The following is a 19,160-nucleotide window of genomic DNA, read 5'->3' as shown; positions in this document are numbered from 1 at the left end:
ATCCTATTTTTATACAAAATTTTTTTACACAACCCAAATTATAACCAAGTAAACTGACATAAAAGTTTAATTATTTAAACCAATAAAATACTCTGTTTAATTAAAACCAAAAAAAAATTCGCCTTCGGCCCAATTTTTTTTGATTTCTCAGAGCCGGGCCTGATTTATGGTAATACAACTTGTTGTCCGTTTATAAGTCAATTTATTGTAGTCATCTTGTTTTTTAATGACATTATTAATGATTTATATTAATACAACTTGATAGAATGTTAGATAGACATGCATAGATGATAAATACTTTAAATAGTCGTGTTTATCATGTGCCTCCAATTCGTTTGATATCTATTAGGATTTTGAAGCTGCAACAATTGATTTAATTTATTTTTATATTTATTGTCTATGTTTCTTTATATTCTAATTAATCCACACGATAATTACATTATATCTGAGCATAACTATTTAATATACAAAAAAATGAGAGCACGTAGTGAATTAATATTCCGTTTTTTATTTTCTTTTTCCCATATAATAACATGTTTTCCTCGATCATTATTATATTCGATTGCTGAATATTTCATTGATCTTATAAATCAACTTCTGATTTCACAATATAACTTAAATAAGGTAGGTGCAAAATGCCAACATGCATTATGTCAACAAAACTTAAAATATCGGAATATCTAAATCGGCATGAAAAGAGAATTTAGCTTCAAATCAACGTGTCTGGACTCTCAAGTTCTGTCTCCACATACATCCAACGCATTAAGCTAAGGTCAGCCATCGTGAACTAAGTATTCGTGACCATAAGATATGCCTTAATTGGAGTTGTTGGCTCCAGATATCCGAATCATCACAATCTGGCAAAACTCAAAATGTGTGGTATGACCAGACGACTAACATGTGGCTTATAAGAATAATGCGAACTACACACACCATTATCAAGTATCAACCAACACTATGAATAAACAGTAGACCTTGGCAGGGAAGCCACTTGTATAAAATATCTCCTTATAGTCTTATACATATTAACAGTATTAGGACCACATGTCATGCCGGAAAAAAATCTAAATATTTGTAGGGTTGTAAACGAACCGAATGAACACGAACAAGGTCTTGTTGTTCGTTTGTTAAGGAAATAAAGTGTACCCGAACACTTACCGAACGGGATTTTATGTTTGTGTTCGTTCAATAAGGAAATGAATGTGTTCACGAACGCTCCCCGAACACAAACGAACACAGATAAAATCGGCAGAGCCTAGAGATTGAGACTAATTATTCATCAATGTCAGGCCCGGCTCCGAGAACGGCTACAAATTTTTGAGCCGAAGGCGAAAAAATTTTTGGGCCTTAATAAAAAGAGGTATATTGTTGGGGTTAAACAATTTAATTTTTAAATAATCTTTAATTTTTTGGACCTTATGATTTGGTTGTGTCAAAAACTTTTTTTTATAAAAATAGATTAAAATGTCTTAAGTGATGTTAGAACTCACACCTCTTGGTTGAAAGTCACACGTATTTGCCACTAAACCAACCTAATAGTTGTGTAATTATGTTTAAACATTATATATACATATTGTTTTTCATAAACATATATAAATATTTATTTTATAAAAAAAAATCCGGGCCTATCGGGATGTCGGGCCGGGTCCGTCAACCACCCGGCCCTGATCAATGTGAATAATGAACACCTGTAAACGAATCGAACGAAGAAGAGCATGTTCGTGTTCGCTCATGTAACTTTAAAAGAACATGAACAGTTAATCGAACAAATATTCATGTTCATGTTTGTTTAATTAAAAACTGAACATTTGTTTTCGTTTGTTTAAAATATAAACAAACATAACTGAACAAAGATATACAAACATATATGAACAAATGTAAATGAACACAAACAAACATAAATGAACACAAATTAATAAATATAAAACATTTAAGTAGATGACTCGTCCATATCATATTTAATTATGATCTATTAATACATAAACAAACAAACATAAACGAACGTTCATGAACATAACTGAACAAACGGAACATGTGTTCATGTTCGTTCGTTTAATTAAATGAACACAATTTTTTTGTTCATGTTAGTTTGATTATTAAATAAACAAACTTCCTGCTAAACGATTTACGAACAATTCACTGAACGTTCAGTTAATTTACATACCTAAATATTTGACAACATTCATTTTATTCCTCTTCTCAACAAATAATGGAATTAGTAAAGACCTCAATTCTTGAATATAGAGGCATTGTTGGCAACATTAACTTGAAAATTTCTTTATTCGCGTGTTGATTACGTAACTAATAATTTGAAGGCATATATGTCCCACAATAAAGGTTGTAGAAGTAGAACCATAAAGACCGGTCCAGCTGTACAGTACGTTAAATATAAAATGTTTTAGAATTTATAAACCTTTTTCAAAAGTTAAAAGTAGTTAAATCATCCTCACATTCTTCAAACCATACACTAACGAAGATAACCGCACATACTTTAGACCCGAAGCTTCCAGTTTTATATCAACTTAAAGAGTATCTACTTCCAATGGGTAAATGAGTTTCAGATTAGCATGGCTAATATTTTTTATTCATGTAAAACATTATGTAGCCTTAAATACGAATTAATTTAAACCAATGTATTTGAACGTGCTAAACAGTTGATAGATAATATTTAAATTGTAGACATGTTAATTGGGTTGGTGAGTTGTAAATAATTGATTAAATGGGCTAGTAGCTCGGTATATCAAATTAACAGATTGGTTGACCAACTTGTTTAACTAAACTAGCTACACGTGTCGATCCGAACACGTGCGTTAAATTAAACAAGTCGACCGAAACACAATCTGATTATTAAACGGGTTAGATGTGATAACAAAAACTTGATGATTATTTGTATCGTGTTCAAGTCGTGTTGGAAACTAGCACAACTATTATTATATTATATTTATATACTAGTTTTTATCCCCCCGTATTACGGGGTTGTTTTATATTATTTGTTTTTAATATTTATTTACTTTTTTAATTTTTATTTTTTTATTGTATGAAAGTTAATAATATACTTATGGTTTGATGATAAATTGTTTCACAAATAAATGATATATTATAACCCGGTTTAAAAGGTATATGGGTTTGATGAGACCCAAGATCAATTTATTTTTTTTACTATAAAATCGGTTCTTTAATTATAAATTATATATATCTTTTTTTTAATAAATCATATATTAATTTTTAGTATATTCCTACTTTATAGGATTTTTATATTAAATATTTGATGAGATTAATTTTTAATTTAATGAGATGTTATAGCCCGTTTAAGAAATATCTGGGTTTGATAAGACTCATACCCGTGAATTCGGGTCAAATGCATGAGAAACCTCAATTTAAAAATTAAACAAATCTAGTGACTCCAAAAAAAGAGGGAGCGAGCGCATCGCGACACATAGGATTTTTATGTTTTCGTTTATATGTATTTACTAATTTGATCCTCCCGTGTTACGAAAGTTTATTTAAAGTTTTGTTTTTAATTGTTTTGCTATTTTATGATAATTTATTTTATTTTTAACGTAGTTTTGTTTTAATTTAATACATATATATTAGTTTGTTATTATATTTTTTAACATTTGGGTTTTATCAGTTGAGATGTTTATGTTTTTTAGATTTTTAACAAACAAACATAAACGAACACGAGCATGTTGATTATTTTAAATGTACAAACATGAACACAAATATTTGTCTAATAAAAAAGGGGCGCTTATGTAGTTGACAATGGTGGGTAGTATCGGAAGTTAACCGACGATGTAGATGATAGACCATCAATGGAGAACATATAAAATAGATAAATTAAATTAGGGTTTGATGATGAAAGTGTTTATCAATAAATGAGATCTTATAACCCATTTGAGGGTTATTAGAGTTTGGTAAGACCCATAACCTGTGAAGTTATTCTTTGATGACTAAGGGGTTATTTTACAAACAAATGAGATGTTATAACCTGTTTAAGGGTTATCTGGGTTTGGTGAGACCCATGACCAGTGAAAATTATTGTTTGATTATGAAATAGTTTTACAAATAAATGAGATGTTATAACCCATTAAAAGACTATCCGACTTTGGTAAGACCCATACCCGCGAATTCGGGTCAAATGCATGAGAAGCCTCCATTTATAAATCAAACAATCTGGTGGCTCTAAAGAATGAAGGGAACAATCTGAAAGTGACACCTAAGATTTCGTGATAGACAATTATATAGATGGTTAGATAAATATATTTTTTCATAGTGACATGTTATAACAAAACATAAAAGCAGGAAAACAAAAAGGCATTAAATGTTATAACCATCAAAACTTAATGTAAGAAAAATATTAATTATTGTAGAGGTAGATATGATTAAATACTTCAAAACCAAACCTAAATTCCCGTCCATAGTTGAAAATGGGTGCTGTTAAACGTATCTCCCCTTATTCCATTTTTACTAAATATATCCCCCCTGAACTTATTACATAAATTACAATTATCTCTTAATATTATTTATATACATATTAGTTCCTACAACATTACTTTAATTTGATAACTTCCACTACATATTTCAAATTAAAAACTATCAAGTATCAATATTAATTTATTTTTTTTAATATTAATATTTTTAGTATTATAAATATTTATAATATCTTTTTTTAATTTTAATAGTATATATATTTGTAATATCCTTATTTTACCACTTCATCTTTTACAAAATAAACCAAAAACCCTAAACCCTAAACCCGAAACCCTAAACCCTAAACCCAAAACCCTAAACCCGAAACTCTAAACCCTAAAACCTAAACCCTAAACCCGAAACCGAACCCTAAACCCCAAACCCAAAACCCGAACCGAACCCTAATCCCTAAACCTGAAACCTGAAATCGAACCCTAAACCCTAAAACCGAAACCCGAAACCGAACCCTAAATTCTAAAACTGAAACCCTAAACGCGAAACCCGAAACTGAACCCTAAACCCGAACCCTAAACCCTAAAACCGAAACCCAAAACCCTAAACTCGAAATCATAAAAAGAAAACGTAACTTGTAAAAAAAATAATATTAAATCCTTACTTTTGTGCTAATTTGGTAATTATATGATTTCAAGGGTTAATATGAAAGTTGCTTTTTCTAAGGGGGGGGGGGGGTATGACAAGCTGTAACATCCCGAAATTTCTAAAATAATATTAATTATATTATTTAATAATAGAGGGAAAGTTTACTCGGGTTATCGGGAAATAAATAAATAGAGTAGGAGTTGGTATGGGTCGGGCTAGTGTTGGGTAATGGATATCGGTTATAGACTTGGATTATGAAAGAAAGAGGGAAGGACCATGGGTCTAAGCCCATGATCCATAATTATATAAACATTAAATCACCAATTATCATTCATTTCTCATACTCCATACACCACCAAAACACACACTTAGCTCTCTCTCTCATCTTACTCTCTCTCTATGCCGAAACCAAGAAGAAGAGGAACGAGAACCGAGTCCCGACCCGAGGTAATGTTAGTATGATATTGTAGAGGTCCAAACCGTTAGATCTAGTTGCGAAAAGAGGAGCCGACACCGTTAAACCATTAAAGTCACGAGATCCGGTGGAATCGGGTATAAACCGAACCTAAGATGAGCTTAGGGGTCACCCTAGCTCAGATCTGGATCGAACGGGACGAAAAACGATGAAAACGGTGCTGGAATACGTTTTTCCGGCGAATCCGCGGTTTTCCGGCGGCTTTCCGGCGGCGGCACCGGAAAAGTTAATACGAGGTAAGGTATGTCAGGGAATGTTCTGACATTCCCTGACCTAACCCTAGTTCGCTAACGGAATACTAACGAACCAGAGGTGATTCGCTAACTAGTTCGCCTGAGGGAGCGTAACGAATTAGCTCTAGTTCGTGTCTGTTTCGTTAGGGGAAAAGGTAACGAATTAACCTTGATTCTTTATAGCCAGTTCGTTAGAGAAGATAACGAATTAGATGGGCGATTCGTTAGAGGGACTGCTACGTTATGGACTGATTCGTTAAGGCCCAATTCGTTATGAAAGATGACGAACTAGATTAACGAATCAGCTAAGAATGGATAACGAATCAGAATGTGATCTGGATAGCGAATTACACTTAATTCGTTATAGAGAATGAGATGGTGAATAAAATAATAATTTCAAATCCTAGTGGAAAATGTGATATGACAGTTAATGGAAATAAATTTTTTCCAAGCTGACCTGGCAGCTTGACCCAGCCAGGGGCTCTGGCCCTTGGACCCTGTTAGGGGCTGCCTCCCCTAGACCCAACTTCCAGGGGCGCTGCCCCCGGACCCCCGTCCGTTGAGGGTTATAGTTAAACTAGAAGTTTAGCATAATGACATAATGGTCCCTGTACTTAAAAAGGAATGAGATAATTACATAGTAGCCCTTGGACTTTGATAATTTATGAAATATGCCCTTAAAGGATTAACGAGTAACGATTAACTAACTGGGTAATGATTCAATGAAGTAAAATCGACTTAGACACGTAAGACTAATTAAGTAGTAATGAGAATGGCTAGAGTAGTATTTGATATTCAATTATTAAACAGTTAGACGCGCACAGCTCGAGAAGGAATAACTAGTAGCAGAAGAAGTAACCAAATGCAGGTGAGTTTCTAGCCCCATTACCTTGTTATGTTTTCGGGGTTGTGTGCATACTCGATGTGAAGTGTGAATACACTTACCTTAAGTGGTAAGTGTATGCTATAGATGTTATACGAGGTACTTATTATATAATGTTTGTCGGTACGTGAACGATCTTCGGATATTGCACGTATCGCCAAGGATAATGATTGCCAAGTGGTTATTAGTGTGTATGAATGCTATGATGTGACTTGCTTATTATGTAAATGATATGAAGCGTGTTGTAGACAAGTAGAGGTAGAGCGTGTTAGAAGTGGCAAGAGTCTAGTAAGAGTGTTAGTGGCATGACAATAGTACGCGGTAAGGTAAGCCTATACGTGACTACGTCATTAAAGTGGCAAAGTGGCAAAGTGGCATAACGTTATACGTTATTAAAGTGGCAAAGTGGCAAAGTGGTAGGTGTAAATAAGAGGCTAAGTGGTAAGGTGAGCAGGTTAGATAGTGAACTACGTGTCTTCGGATACGTATATGATGCATGTAGTGGTTGTATGATAAGTTGCTTGATTAACTAGAACTCACTCAGCGTAGCTGACTTTTAGTATGCACGCAGGTGAGCTGACTATAGCGTTAGCATGAGGACGGCACATGGCTTGGATTGAACGACTGACATGCGAAGATAGAAGTAAAGATGTTTAAATATAATGTTTTGGGTTTTGGTATCAAAGAAAAGATTTAATGTTTTGTAACAAATTATTGATGTTTTATATTCCGCGAAAAGTTTTAATAAACTCTAATTGGTAGAACTGTGTTTATGAGTAAATCCGACGCTAAAGTAGGGCTACCGGGTTCGGGGCCTTACACAAGCAACCAGGGGGGGTACATTTAGCCTAACTCAGTTGAAAATTAACATGTAGATATCAAAAACACAAAGTTATATATTCTAGGCTTCTAGTAGTAGGCCGGGCAATCTCTCTTCTCCATGATCAAGGGTCGGATGTCCTTTCTCCTCTACTTTCGTGGTCTATATGCTTGTCACCTCCCTTTGCGAAGGATTTCTTCCCTCCCATCTTTGTCAGTAATTCTGGCCACATTCACAAGTTGATGAATACGAGAACTTAAGTTGAAAAGTTAAGTTTGTATAGTTTCTAATTCTAATATGATTATTATGATAATGTCTTATTTACCAAGTTAGGGATAAATATAGGGCTTGGTTAAAGTGTTTAGATACTAAAGATGAGGTTGTGGGGGTTGAAAATCCGGGATAAAGTGTTTTTTGATCTTGCGCCTTGACTCTCTTCCACTTCATATGGATTGTTCTAAACGTTGGGGATGATCTACAATTTCATGATAAAGACACTTATAAAATTTAATTCAAATCATGATCATTGACAATGTGTAACAATAATCGGTATCTATTATATACAACACCAAACACGTATAGGAGCAAAAAATAATCGAATTAAGAGACCTTAAATTCAAGAACTTATAAACACAAACAAATATAGTAATATTATAAGCACATAAACACTTATAAGAGTGATGCTTTTTGGAAGAAAACCTTGGGAGGGACTAGGGCGAGAGAGATAGATGATCTCTTTCACTGTCCATAGCTAGATTTGACTTCTGGTGAGTTTAGCCTTGCTACGAGTGGGGGATTTCCTTGTGACTTCCTCTGACGTAAGAATAAATACAAGTGTAAGGCAATAATAAGGAAAAGTGAATACGATGAGAGAGTACATGACTTGCATTCTACATCATCACTTGGTAGTTATACTAGATATTTTTATATTTCCTTGCCAAAAATTAATAGTTTTCCCAAAGTAATAAAATCGTTTAAGATAGTGACTGCCAAAGATGTGCGTGGTGGTCTCTAACATACGTCCCACACAATTTGTTCAGTAGGCAAAATATCGTGTGTGGACCCAACATAACTATGTCCATAAAAACAAGGCACCATTAGCTACAACACCCGGTTAACCCTGGTTTGATACCAAGAAATAATAAAATTTGAATCAAATTATCATGACTTTCAATGCTCTCTATGTCATATGTTCTCTCAAGATCAATATTTACTCTCACCTAGAAGCCGCGTCTAGGAGAGAAATCCTTCTCAATAAGTCGAGTCTAATAGTTGTTTGCTTGTGTAGTAATTCAGGAAGCAGATTTCAAGCCATCATTCCTATGTATATTTTTGGCAACATTTAATTTTCATCCTCCATCTCAATAAATAATAAAATCGGTTTAGAAGAAAAATTTTGGTTCGAGAACTCCTTCCTTATCTGTGGTTGAGGATGGTTTGTGGTACATTTAAATCCGTCCCAGGTCTTGAGTGAGCCTTGCCTATACGCCTTGACCATGTGGATTTCTTTTCTCCTAAGGCCTTTTGCAATTTTGTGCTTCACCCGTTCATGATAGGTTGCGTTTTTTGGTCCATTAAAAGGGCGTGGATTCCTGCCATGTAGGCTCAACACCCTCGTTCACCATGAAGAGGCCGTGGTTGATGGTAGCATGGGAGAGATGACAACTATTGGGCGATTCTACATCTATATCACAAGTTCACAACCAACCATCATGGTCTACCTCACCACTTCACTTTAATAAAGACAAAGGAACCCTTGTGAGATCATAACACATGTTGGTATGAGAGGTGGAACCATTATTGCCTATGTAGACGTGGCATGTAAATTGTTTTTCGAACTTTCACATGACCATAACATATAGTCTAATGGATTGCCTATTTTCACGCCCTTAATCACTTTTAGCAAATAAGCTAACTTCTTAATTGTGAAATTTTAGTATTAATGGCCATAGTGTTTGTTGAGTGGAGGCCAGTCCACCCCCTCACCTTCACCTAAATCCGTCTATGGGACACTGTTTTTTGGTGCCCATGATCTTGCTTGGGAGCTAGTGAGAGTCATGAAGTGGATTGACCTAGGTCAAAGATGTAGTGGTTCATGGTTTGGTATCTTGGAAGAGGGGGCCAGTATCTCAATGATGCGGGTGTTAAGAATTGTGTCTCTCTGGCATAGTGGCATGGATGAAATCATTGGAATGAAAGTTTTTTATTTTATTTATTATTATTATTATTTATTTTTTTTATATTTTTTTGTGTTTATCGTTAATAACAAGAGTCAATATCAGTCTCACACATGATGCTAGATGTTCCTGCTACACATGTTTCTACAATGATTATAGTAGTGCTTTATTGGTTTCTTTCGGAATGGACTAGTCTTTCTTTCTAGCATAATCAAGAACTACTAGTTTCGCCATAGAGGAGGGACCCTCTCCGTTTGATAGTTCGTAGGCGTGAGAATCTGTATAGGTTCTTAAGATGGAGGGAGGGAGGTTGGGTTAATTGGGTCGCTATTTGCATGTTGAGATCTTTTGTAGTTTTCTATATGAGTTGGACTATCCATTTCGTCCTAAAGTTGGGTATAACGCTATTAAGAGTGCCTAATGGCTAATGGTCTAAAGTTGGGCATAACGTTAGCGTAATGGTCTAAAGAGTGCCTAATGAGTAATGAATATATGTAACGGGGCGAGGAATCCAGGTGATTTGGGCGATTTTTGGGGGGGAACACCGCCCCCAGGCGATAATGGGGCGAATTGGGGCGGGAAGTTTTTGTCGTCGGAAGAGGTGAAAAGTATATTATTATTTTATTCATATGTGTTATATATATATATATATATATATATATATATATATATATATATATATATATATTACTATTGTAGCCCCTACACAATTACACTCCAAAAATAAATTCTCACCCCTTACTGACTGGGCGCCACACGACGCAAAACACCCCAATTTGTAGCCCATCCACTACGCCTAATGGCTATCAGTCCACTCCAATCTAATACTTAGTACTGTACCTTTGTAAATGTTCCTGATGTTGTAGACATTTGGTGCACAAAAAACATTGAGCTTCCGTGACAGTTGATAATACCAGTTTAAGAAGATCCAAAAGAATGATTTAAGTGGTTCATTTCACTAGTAAAACTAAATACAACAGTTTTGTCATTGTAAAAGTATTCAAAAGATTCTGTTTAGAATAAAACTAAAGTAAGTTGGTGGTTATAAATAATTAAATACCAAAAAGAAAAGACTGAAAACAATAAAACTTAATATAATTTTATAATCAAAACTTTAATACAAAAATAAAAAATATATATTTGCATGATACTATTTTATACTTAGAAATTTAAAATCTTTCATTTTTAATTTACGATTTTGTCCATTTGCTACATGCGACAAAACAACGTGGCAGGAAAAGAATGGAGTGCCAGCAAAGCCAATAATCGAACACCACTCACTGACAATCGGCCGGACCGGTTTCATAGATCAAATCACTTAAACCCGGTTTAATTCTTTCTTTCCACATCCGTTGACTGGGTCCCACCTCACCTTCTCTTATCCTCACTTCCACAACCACTAATTCATCAGTTAATCGTTTTAACTCCACAGCCATCCCGAAATTACATTTATACCCCCCAACTACCTTCACACACCACTCTTTTCTGGTAACCACCGTCAACCTCTGCCCCTCCGTCACCGCCACTACCGCCGTGATTATCTTCTCCGGCGAATCCTTCGATAAAAACCTTTCTCCTTCCTCTAACTCATCGAACAGTCCGGATAAATTGTAACCGGAGGAGAACGTGATAATATCAAACGCGTTCATCGCCTTCAAATCACCGCCGTTAACCGCCGTTGGCGTGACGGAAGTAACGGAACCGGCGTTATCGTCTTTCAATTCGAGGTAATCGTGATGAAAACTAACCTCTTTGTAACCGATTTTAAACCACGGATCGTTAATAATTTCTTCAACAGTAATTCTCGTTTTAGGATTCGTATCGAGTAAACGCGATAAAAGCCGTTTGAGTGCCGGTGAAGTCCACCGTGGCACTCGAAACTCACCGGAGTATATTTTCCGGTACATAACCATCAGATTCGAATCATTAAACGGAAGATAACCAGCGTTGAGAGCAAACAGAATAATACCGCATGACCAGATATCCACCTTCGCTCCGTCGTATCCTTTCTTCGATAAAACCTCCGGTGCCACGTAAGCAGGCGTCCCACACAGCGTGTGCAGAAGTCCGTCGTGACGGATCTGTTCCGTCACAGCTGATAATCCGAAATCAGTGACTTTTAAATTCCAATTCTCGTCTAATAACAAGTTTTCCAGCTTCAAATCACGGTGATACACTCCGCGTGAGTGGCAGTAACCGACGACGGAGATTAACTGCTGAAAATACCGACGGCTGAGATGCTCCGTGAACCGTGACTTCGCTACTTTAGCAAACAACTCACCGCCTCTTGCAAACTCCAAAACAAAAAATATCTTCTTCTTGTTAGCCAAAACTTCACGGAGGCGTACGATATTCGGATGACGTAGCCGGCGCATGATAGAGATCTCGCGCTTAACGTTCGCGGAGAGTCCGCCTTTGAGAATACTCTGTTTGTTGATGGCTTTAATGGCTACGTGTTGATCCGTGTGGATATCACGTGCATAGTAGACCTTAGCGAAAGCACCGTAGCCAAGGAGCCACCCGACTTCGTATTTACTGAAGAGTGTTCTCTCTGCCGGGTAAGGCAGCTCGTCTTCGGCGTGCTCTAAAGCCGGCATCACGTGAATTTTTTATCATTAAAAACAAAAGACCGAGTTTGGTAAGAGAAAAAAGGTCACCGATTGCTACTAAAAAGTAACAACTAAGAGAACTTTTTAAAACTAAAAACAAATCAGTCGACCAGGTTTACGAATATATACCAACTATCAACGAATTCTTCAAATTTTTGGTAGGATGAGGATTGTAATTATTTATTTTTTTAGAGATTGTTATGGATGATGATGATTGGATAGAGTGAAGGGATTTTGATGCTTTGAACTAGAGGAATAGTGGGGGATGTATGAATATTCCTAATATAAGATGCTATATATAAATATATGGATTTTTGTAAGTTTGATTGGTGTGATAAGTAATAACATATCATTTTCTAAAAATAGTGAAAAGTGAAAGCTATTGTAAAGTAGAAACTGCAATGATACACAAATAGCGTGACATCAAATGATTAAAGTGATCCATGAGGCGAGTCATCATTAAAGTGATCCACTTTTTGAATATAAGAAATTAAGAATTAACATGCAATTAGCGTGACATCAAATGATTAAATGTTTGATAATTGTAATTATTTATTTTGTGTTTACACACGTTTGGATTTAGTGACTACCATTAGTATATTTAGGAGTGGTTAACCGATGAAAAGTGTACATACCATAAAAACACTTGAATATCTTGTATTATTAAATGCGAGTTGGGCCACTACTCAGATGAGTCCATGGCCGGACGAAATAGTGGCTCATATAAAGTCATTTTTAGCGTTATACAACGTTTTAAGGCTGAACATGTACATATGATAAGACGGCTGATTGATAATAATTAACTTGTTGATTATATGGTTAATTGTGGAGTTGAATGGTCACTATGTTATGTGGTTATGGTGATACACAACATGCTTTGTGTGTTGAGTCATTATGTTTGTATAACGAGATGATAGGATGATTGCTAATTTGCTATACATGTCATGATAGCTTTGCATGTGTTTGAAAGTGTGTTACATGGTAAATATGTGCAGGGTATGTTAGTCATAAATGTTACTTTATAACACTATGTGATTTGTAGGAGTGAAAGCGCTAGTTAATATGCACAAATTGTTATGGATATAAGATAAGATTAAGTGTGTATTATGAATCTTACATGTGTGATATATGTTATTACACAAATGATAAGACGAGGACATGAGGTTTATCAAGATGCCATGATGAAGTAGAGCCAAGTGGCATAGTTATGGCGAATTTGACATGTATGTAGTCACGAAAGATGTTACGGTAAATATGTGAAGTTTAGCATGATGATGACATACATGAAATGATGTGATATGATCTAAATGATTGTGATGATATTTAATTTCCTATTTTATAATTGAATATTTATTTAACTTACAAGTTGCGTAAACTTTGAAATAAAATCAAAATGGATCCTAACTGTATGTCACACGTTTAGACTCCAAGGTCAAGTGTAACACCATGGGTGTGTCGTGTGTGAAAAGTAACAGGAAATAATTAAGGCAATAACCATTTTCTCGTGTAGCTATGGGACGAATAAATTAACGACAAGGTATATGAAAATGGTAAATGAAGAAAAATTAAAAGGAAAGTTCGTTTTATAAATAAATTGAAGGGTAAAGATTCATTTAAAGGGATGTTTTTGATAAATGAAATGGTATATAGGATTTTGAGGATAAATGGTGATAACGTAAGTGTTAAAGTAGTTACTATGTATTGATTGATAATTAACTTATATGTTCTATTGGGTGTAATGGCCTACCCCAGTGGATGGATTGAGGCGGAACGATCAGCGGTGATGAAAGCTAGGTTAATGCACGATTGTATCAACTTTTCTATGAGTGTCCCTTTAGCCTAGATGATAAGTAAAGGCAATATTTATGGAGTGATACCAATGATGTACAACAAATGCATGATGCCTTGCATGTTTTGGCAGTAGGAGAATGTAGCATGCCAAATGTTTGACAACCGTATCTACTCATTGTGTGCTCGAACGCCTGAGTTTACTATTTGCTTCTGCAATCCTTATGAGTGTTCTCTAATCTCTATAGATGGAAAGTGTGCATACTTCAGAATAATAAAAGCTTATAAGAATAAAAATCTCCTCAAAGGCATGTTTTCATAGAAATAATCATCTCACGTGTTAACCATATTGTCAGTGTTTATACGAACATCAAAATCATTTGGTGAAGTTATCATAGGTAACTCTTCTAGAATGAAACGACCAAGAATCTATTGCTTCCTCTCGGCTCTCATGCATAAGTATATACGAACCTTAGGTTACATAACCAGTTGAGGAATATGGTATGGTTTACGTTATTCTGCCACGAAATTGATCATAATGATAAGTGGTTGATGTGTGAAGGCAACCTGACATCTACCAGATTCCAAAGTTAGAAATTTTGGTATTGAATGATAAGATGAAAATTACTTGTATCCAATCGCATATGAGTGAGCATTACATGTAAAAAGAAGTGAGCACAGTAGGTTATAATTATCGCTCACATTAAATATGAAACTCTTAGATTTTATGAGATTCTTAAATAACTTTTTTTTTGACAAGTAACATGTTTAATGATTTAATCTCATCTATAGCAACTTTTACTCGCAAGCAATGGTTGTCGTATTTTAAGTTAATTTATGTTCTCATGCTTTAAAACTATGGTGATCAGCTTGTGAAAACAATGAAACTCCAAGTCTCCAACTCACCATATCATACGATAATAAAGTTAATTGGTTGACGCATCTTTCTCCACAACGGCACATATCTCATGTGTGTGTGTTAAGTCTCCTAAAAAGACGGTGTTTACTTACATTATGAAAAAATTAACATTGGGATCCCAAAGGGACACGATCAAGCTAATCTTGTGTTGTAACTATGAAGAACTACTTAAGATATATAGGCATATCATGGAACCCTAAAGCCACAACATAACATTCTTGGAAGGAGTGGAATAAGCCATTTGATCACTCGTACATGGGCGGATCTACGGTAGTAACGGGTGGTTCCGCGGAACCACCCGAGTTTCGAAATTATAGTGTATTTATATATAGAAAATAATAAATGAACCACCTTATAAATTATACAGGAACCATCTTAAAAACATATAAAGTGCATGCCCGGCTGGTAGTTTGTGGGTTTTGTAACCCGGAGGTCGCAAGTTCTATTCCCGTTTTTAACAGTTTTTTTTTTTTTTTTACTAAGTTACCCTAAGTCCCTAACTGATGTTAGCCTGTTAGGGTTTTTTATAACATAAGCAAAGCAGCTCAGCAGCTGCAGCGCCTCTGTCCACCACTCCACCCTCAGCTCAGCCACTCCGGCACACCGCCTCCGCCTCTGATTGAATCAGTCACACGTAAACGGTAAACCGAACTGGTTTCAAACCCCTGAACCAATCCTTGCCCCCATAAAAATCAATTCCAACAAAAACCGATATTGACCAAACTAAACCCGGTTGTCCACACCGTCGTCCGTCGCTGCAGACTGGTGTCCTTTGCCTGCTCACCAGTCACTGCTTCTTGTAGGTATTTTTTTGCTTCTTGTATGATTCATTTTATTTAATCCATTCGAAATGATTATTGAAAGTAGTTTGCTTTGTGAAAATCTTTTTGAAAGAGAGTGTTGTATTCTAGTTATCCGATTCATATTGATCCAACCCAGTCCTTCTTATGACGATTCCCGAATCCAGGGATGCCCTCCACCTGTTCGACGATTTGTCTGAGTGAAAATTTGTTTTGATATTTGTAACTTTATTTTTTATTTATTTCACTAAATAAACTTATGTGAATAACTTTATTTTTTTTATTTATTTCAAATAAACCCAGTCCTTCTTGTAACTTATGTTAACTCTGAAAATTTGTAACTTTTTTTTTTATTTATTCGAAATGATTATTGAAAGTAGTTTGCTTTGTGATTAATGATAACCATCTGCATTCACCAACACTAAATAAACTTATGTGAATAAAACAAATAAAGCTCAATCAAACAACACACATTGGCAGTTACTATAAAGCCTTAATGATTATTGGTTTTAATTTGTTAGTTTGTTAGTTTTTGTTAGTTTCTTAGTTTTAAATTTGTTAGTTTGAAATTGTTGATTTGTAGGTATTTTGAATATGAAGAGATATTATCAAAGTGAACCATCGAACCTTGGATCATCATCTTCAAGTAGTAAACCATTAAAAATAAATTTGGATGATCTACCATGGGATCCTTCCGAAAGGCAACCAATTTCATCTTATCACCCAAGTCAAAAAGATGAAATTAGACGGGCATATCTACTTAGAGGTCCATGTCAACCAACCGTGCATGATTGTCCTCTAACAAATTCTAGTGGTAAATTAAGACGCTTTAATGAGGAATGGTACACTAGTGAATTTGGAAATTGGTTGGAATATAGTGTCAAAGCGGATAAAGTGTATTGTTTGCATTGTTACTTGTTTAAGGAAAGTGGACAAAATGATGTATTTCTAAGTGAAGGATTGCGATGTTGGAATAGGTGTCGGGAGAAATTTAGCAATCATGTTGGAAAAATCAATAGTTTTCACAACAAAGCACGTAAAAAGGGGAAAGACTTACTTAACCAAGCTCAGTCTATACCTGTGGCCATTGATAAGGGAACAGATCTACATAAAAAACAATATAGAATCCGATTACATGCTTCGGCTAGACTTACCAAAGCATTGTTGAATGGTTCATTAGCTTTTCGTGGTCATGATGAGTCTGAAGAATCTCTTTACAGGGGAAATTTTATTGAGTTCTTAAAAGTGTTTGGAGAACTAAGTGAAAAAATTGGTAAGGTTATATTGGGTAATGCTCCCGGGAATAATCAAATGACGTCTCCATCAATCCAGAAAGAACTTTGTAATTGTTTTGCAGAAGAAGTATTAAAGAGGATATTTGAAGAACTTAATGATGATGTCTTTTCCATATTAGTTGATGAATCGAGAGATATTTCTAAAAAAGAACAAATGGCCGTGGTTTTAAGATATGTTGATAAATTAGGATTTGTGAAGGAGCGATTTATTGGCCTTGTTCATGTTATGGAAACAACCGCGTTATCTCTTAAAGCTGCAATTGATGACCTATTTGCTCGCCACAACTTGAGTATTAGTAGAGTAAGAGGCCAAGGATATGACGGTGCAAGCAACATGTCCGGTGAGTTTAATGGTTTGAAAGCTTTAATTTTGAAAGAAAATTCTTCGGCATATTATGTTCATTGTTTTGCTCACCAACTTCAACTTGTTGTTGTGGGCCTTGCAACCAAACATTATGAGATTTACATACTTTATAAAGAATTATCAAATTTAGTAAATGTTGTTAGTGGATCTTGTAAAAGAATAGATCTGTTAAGAGAAAGTCAAAGAGAAAGTTTGGGATTGAATTCGGAAGTTGAAACCGGAAGTGGAAAGAATCAAGAGTTGTCACTTGCAAGAGCTGGGGATACACGTTGGAGTTCTCATGAAAAAACAATTCTCCGTTTGCTTACTTTATATCCTTGTGTTATTGACGTGCTTGAATATATAGAAAAATCGAGAGAGTTTTCAAATTACCAAAATGAATCACGTGGGCTTCAAGAATTCATAAAAACTTTTAATTTTGTATTTTATTTACATTTGATGAAATACATCTTGGGTGTTACTAACACATTGTGTCAAGCGCTTCAAAGAAAAGATCAAGATATGTTGAATGCAGTTAAGCTAGTTAAGTTAACTGATGAAGGCCTAAAAAGGTATCGACTTGAAGGTTTTGACTCACTTTTGGAAGATGTCACATCCTTTTGTGAAAAATATGAAATTGAAGTGGTTGATATGGAAGCCGAGTATGTTGACCCGAGATTTAAAAGAAAGAAGACCGGTATCACCAATCGTCATCATTATGTGGTTAATAATTTCAACACGGTTCTCGACATGCAAATTCAAGAGCTTGGAAGCCGCTTTAATGAGGTAACCACTAAATTGCTTACTAATATGAGTTCTTTGAGCCCGTCTTGTAATTTTAGTGCCTTTAGTAAAGTAAACTTGATAAACTTGGCCGAGATGTATCCATGTGATTTTGATTTTGATGAAAAGGAGAAGCTTGTATATGAACTTGGCCACTACATTACTAACGTGAAAGAAGATAAGCGGTTTGCCAACTTGAGTGGCTTAGGCGATCTTGCTAAAATGATGGTGAAAACAAGATTACACATTGATTATCCGTTAGTGTATCGTTTAATAAAGTTATCATTGGTTTTGCCGGTTGCAACGGCAAGTGTTGAAAGATGTTTTTCTTCAATGAAGAATGTGAAAACGGATTTGCGTAATAGGATGGGTGATGAATACATGAACGATTCTTGCATTTGTTACATTGAAAGGGAATTCCTCCAACAAGTTTCGGTTGAAGAAGTAATGCAACGATTTCAAAAGATGAAGACTCGTAGGGAACAACTATAAGAATTTTTTTTAATTCATAAAGACTATTGTATTGATATTATGTGTTTTTTAATTTCTAATGACGGTGTCTCTTTTATTATTTTATCGTATTTTTATTATGTAATGAACTTTTCCCGAAACATCGAACCGACCCGAACCTCAAACCGACCCGGAATTTTATATACCCGACTCGGTGAAATTGAAACATATAAAAGTAGTGAACCACCCAAAAAAAATTCCTGGATCCGCCACTGCACTCGTAGGAAAGATAAGGCTATTCTGGTAAGCCAATGAAGCTTCTCAAGGAATTCCATGAAGTATCTCATCATTCCTACAAACCTCTTAAGTCATGTGGTTAATTAGATCTATATTTGGAATGCTAATAACATCATAATTAGGTCATCAAGCCTGATGATCCTACATATTTATAACAATCATATGTAATTAACTCTAGAACGTACGTTTTCTCCTTTGACCATCGCACCCTAGCCACG

General features: G+C 35.2%; 1 protein-coding gene and 1 pseudogene across 1 annotated transcript; one reads left to right on the top strand and one right to left on the bottom strand.

The window, feature by feature from the left end:
- Positions 1-10,732: 10,732 nt before the first annotated feature.
- Positions 10,733-12,310, bottom strand: LOC143597209 (CBL-interacting serine/threonine-protein kinase 14 pseudogene; annotated as a pseudogene).
- A 4,296-nt stretch (positions 12,311-16,606) lies between these two features.
- LOC143597206 (uncharacterized) lies at positions 16,607-18,687 on the top strand. Its single transcript, XM_077075777.1, has 3 exons — positions 16,607-16,668; positions 16,752-17,410; positions 17,564-18,687. Exons 1-3 carry the CDS (start codon positions 16,607-16,609, stop codon positions 18,685-18,687), a joined length of 1,845 nt encoding a protein of 614 aa, XP_076931892.1.
- Positions 18,688-19,160: the final 473 nt, after the last annotated feature.

Source organism: Bidens hawaiensis, unplaced genomic scaffold (assembly GCF_021521415.1).
Source record: "Bidens hawaiensis isolate Kalapana, Puna unplaced genomic scaffold, B.hawaiensis_p1.1 tig00047738_1, whole genome shotgun sequence".
Lineage (NCBI taxonomy): Eukaryota > Viridiplantae > Streptophyta > Magnoliopsida > Asterales > Asteraceae > Bidens > Bidens hawaiensis.
Note: the sequence above shows the minus strand (reverse complement) of the source record. Positions and strands in the feature narration are given on the sequence as shown.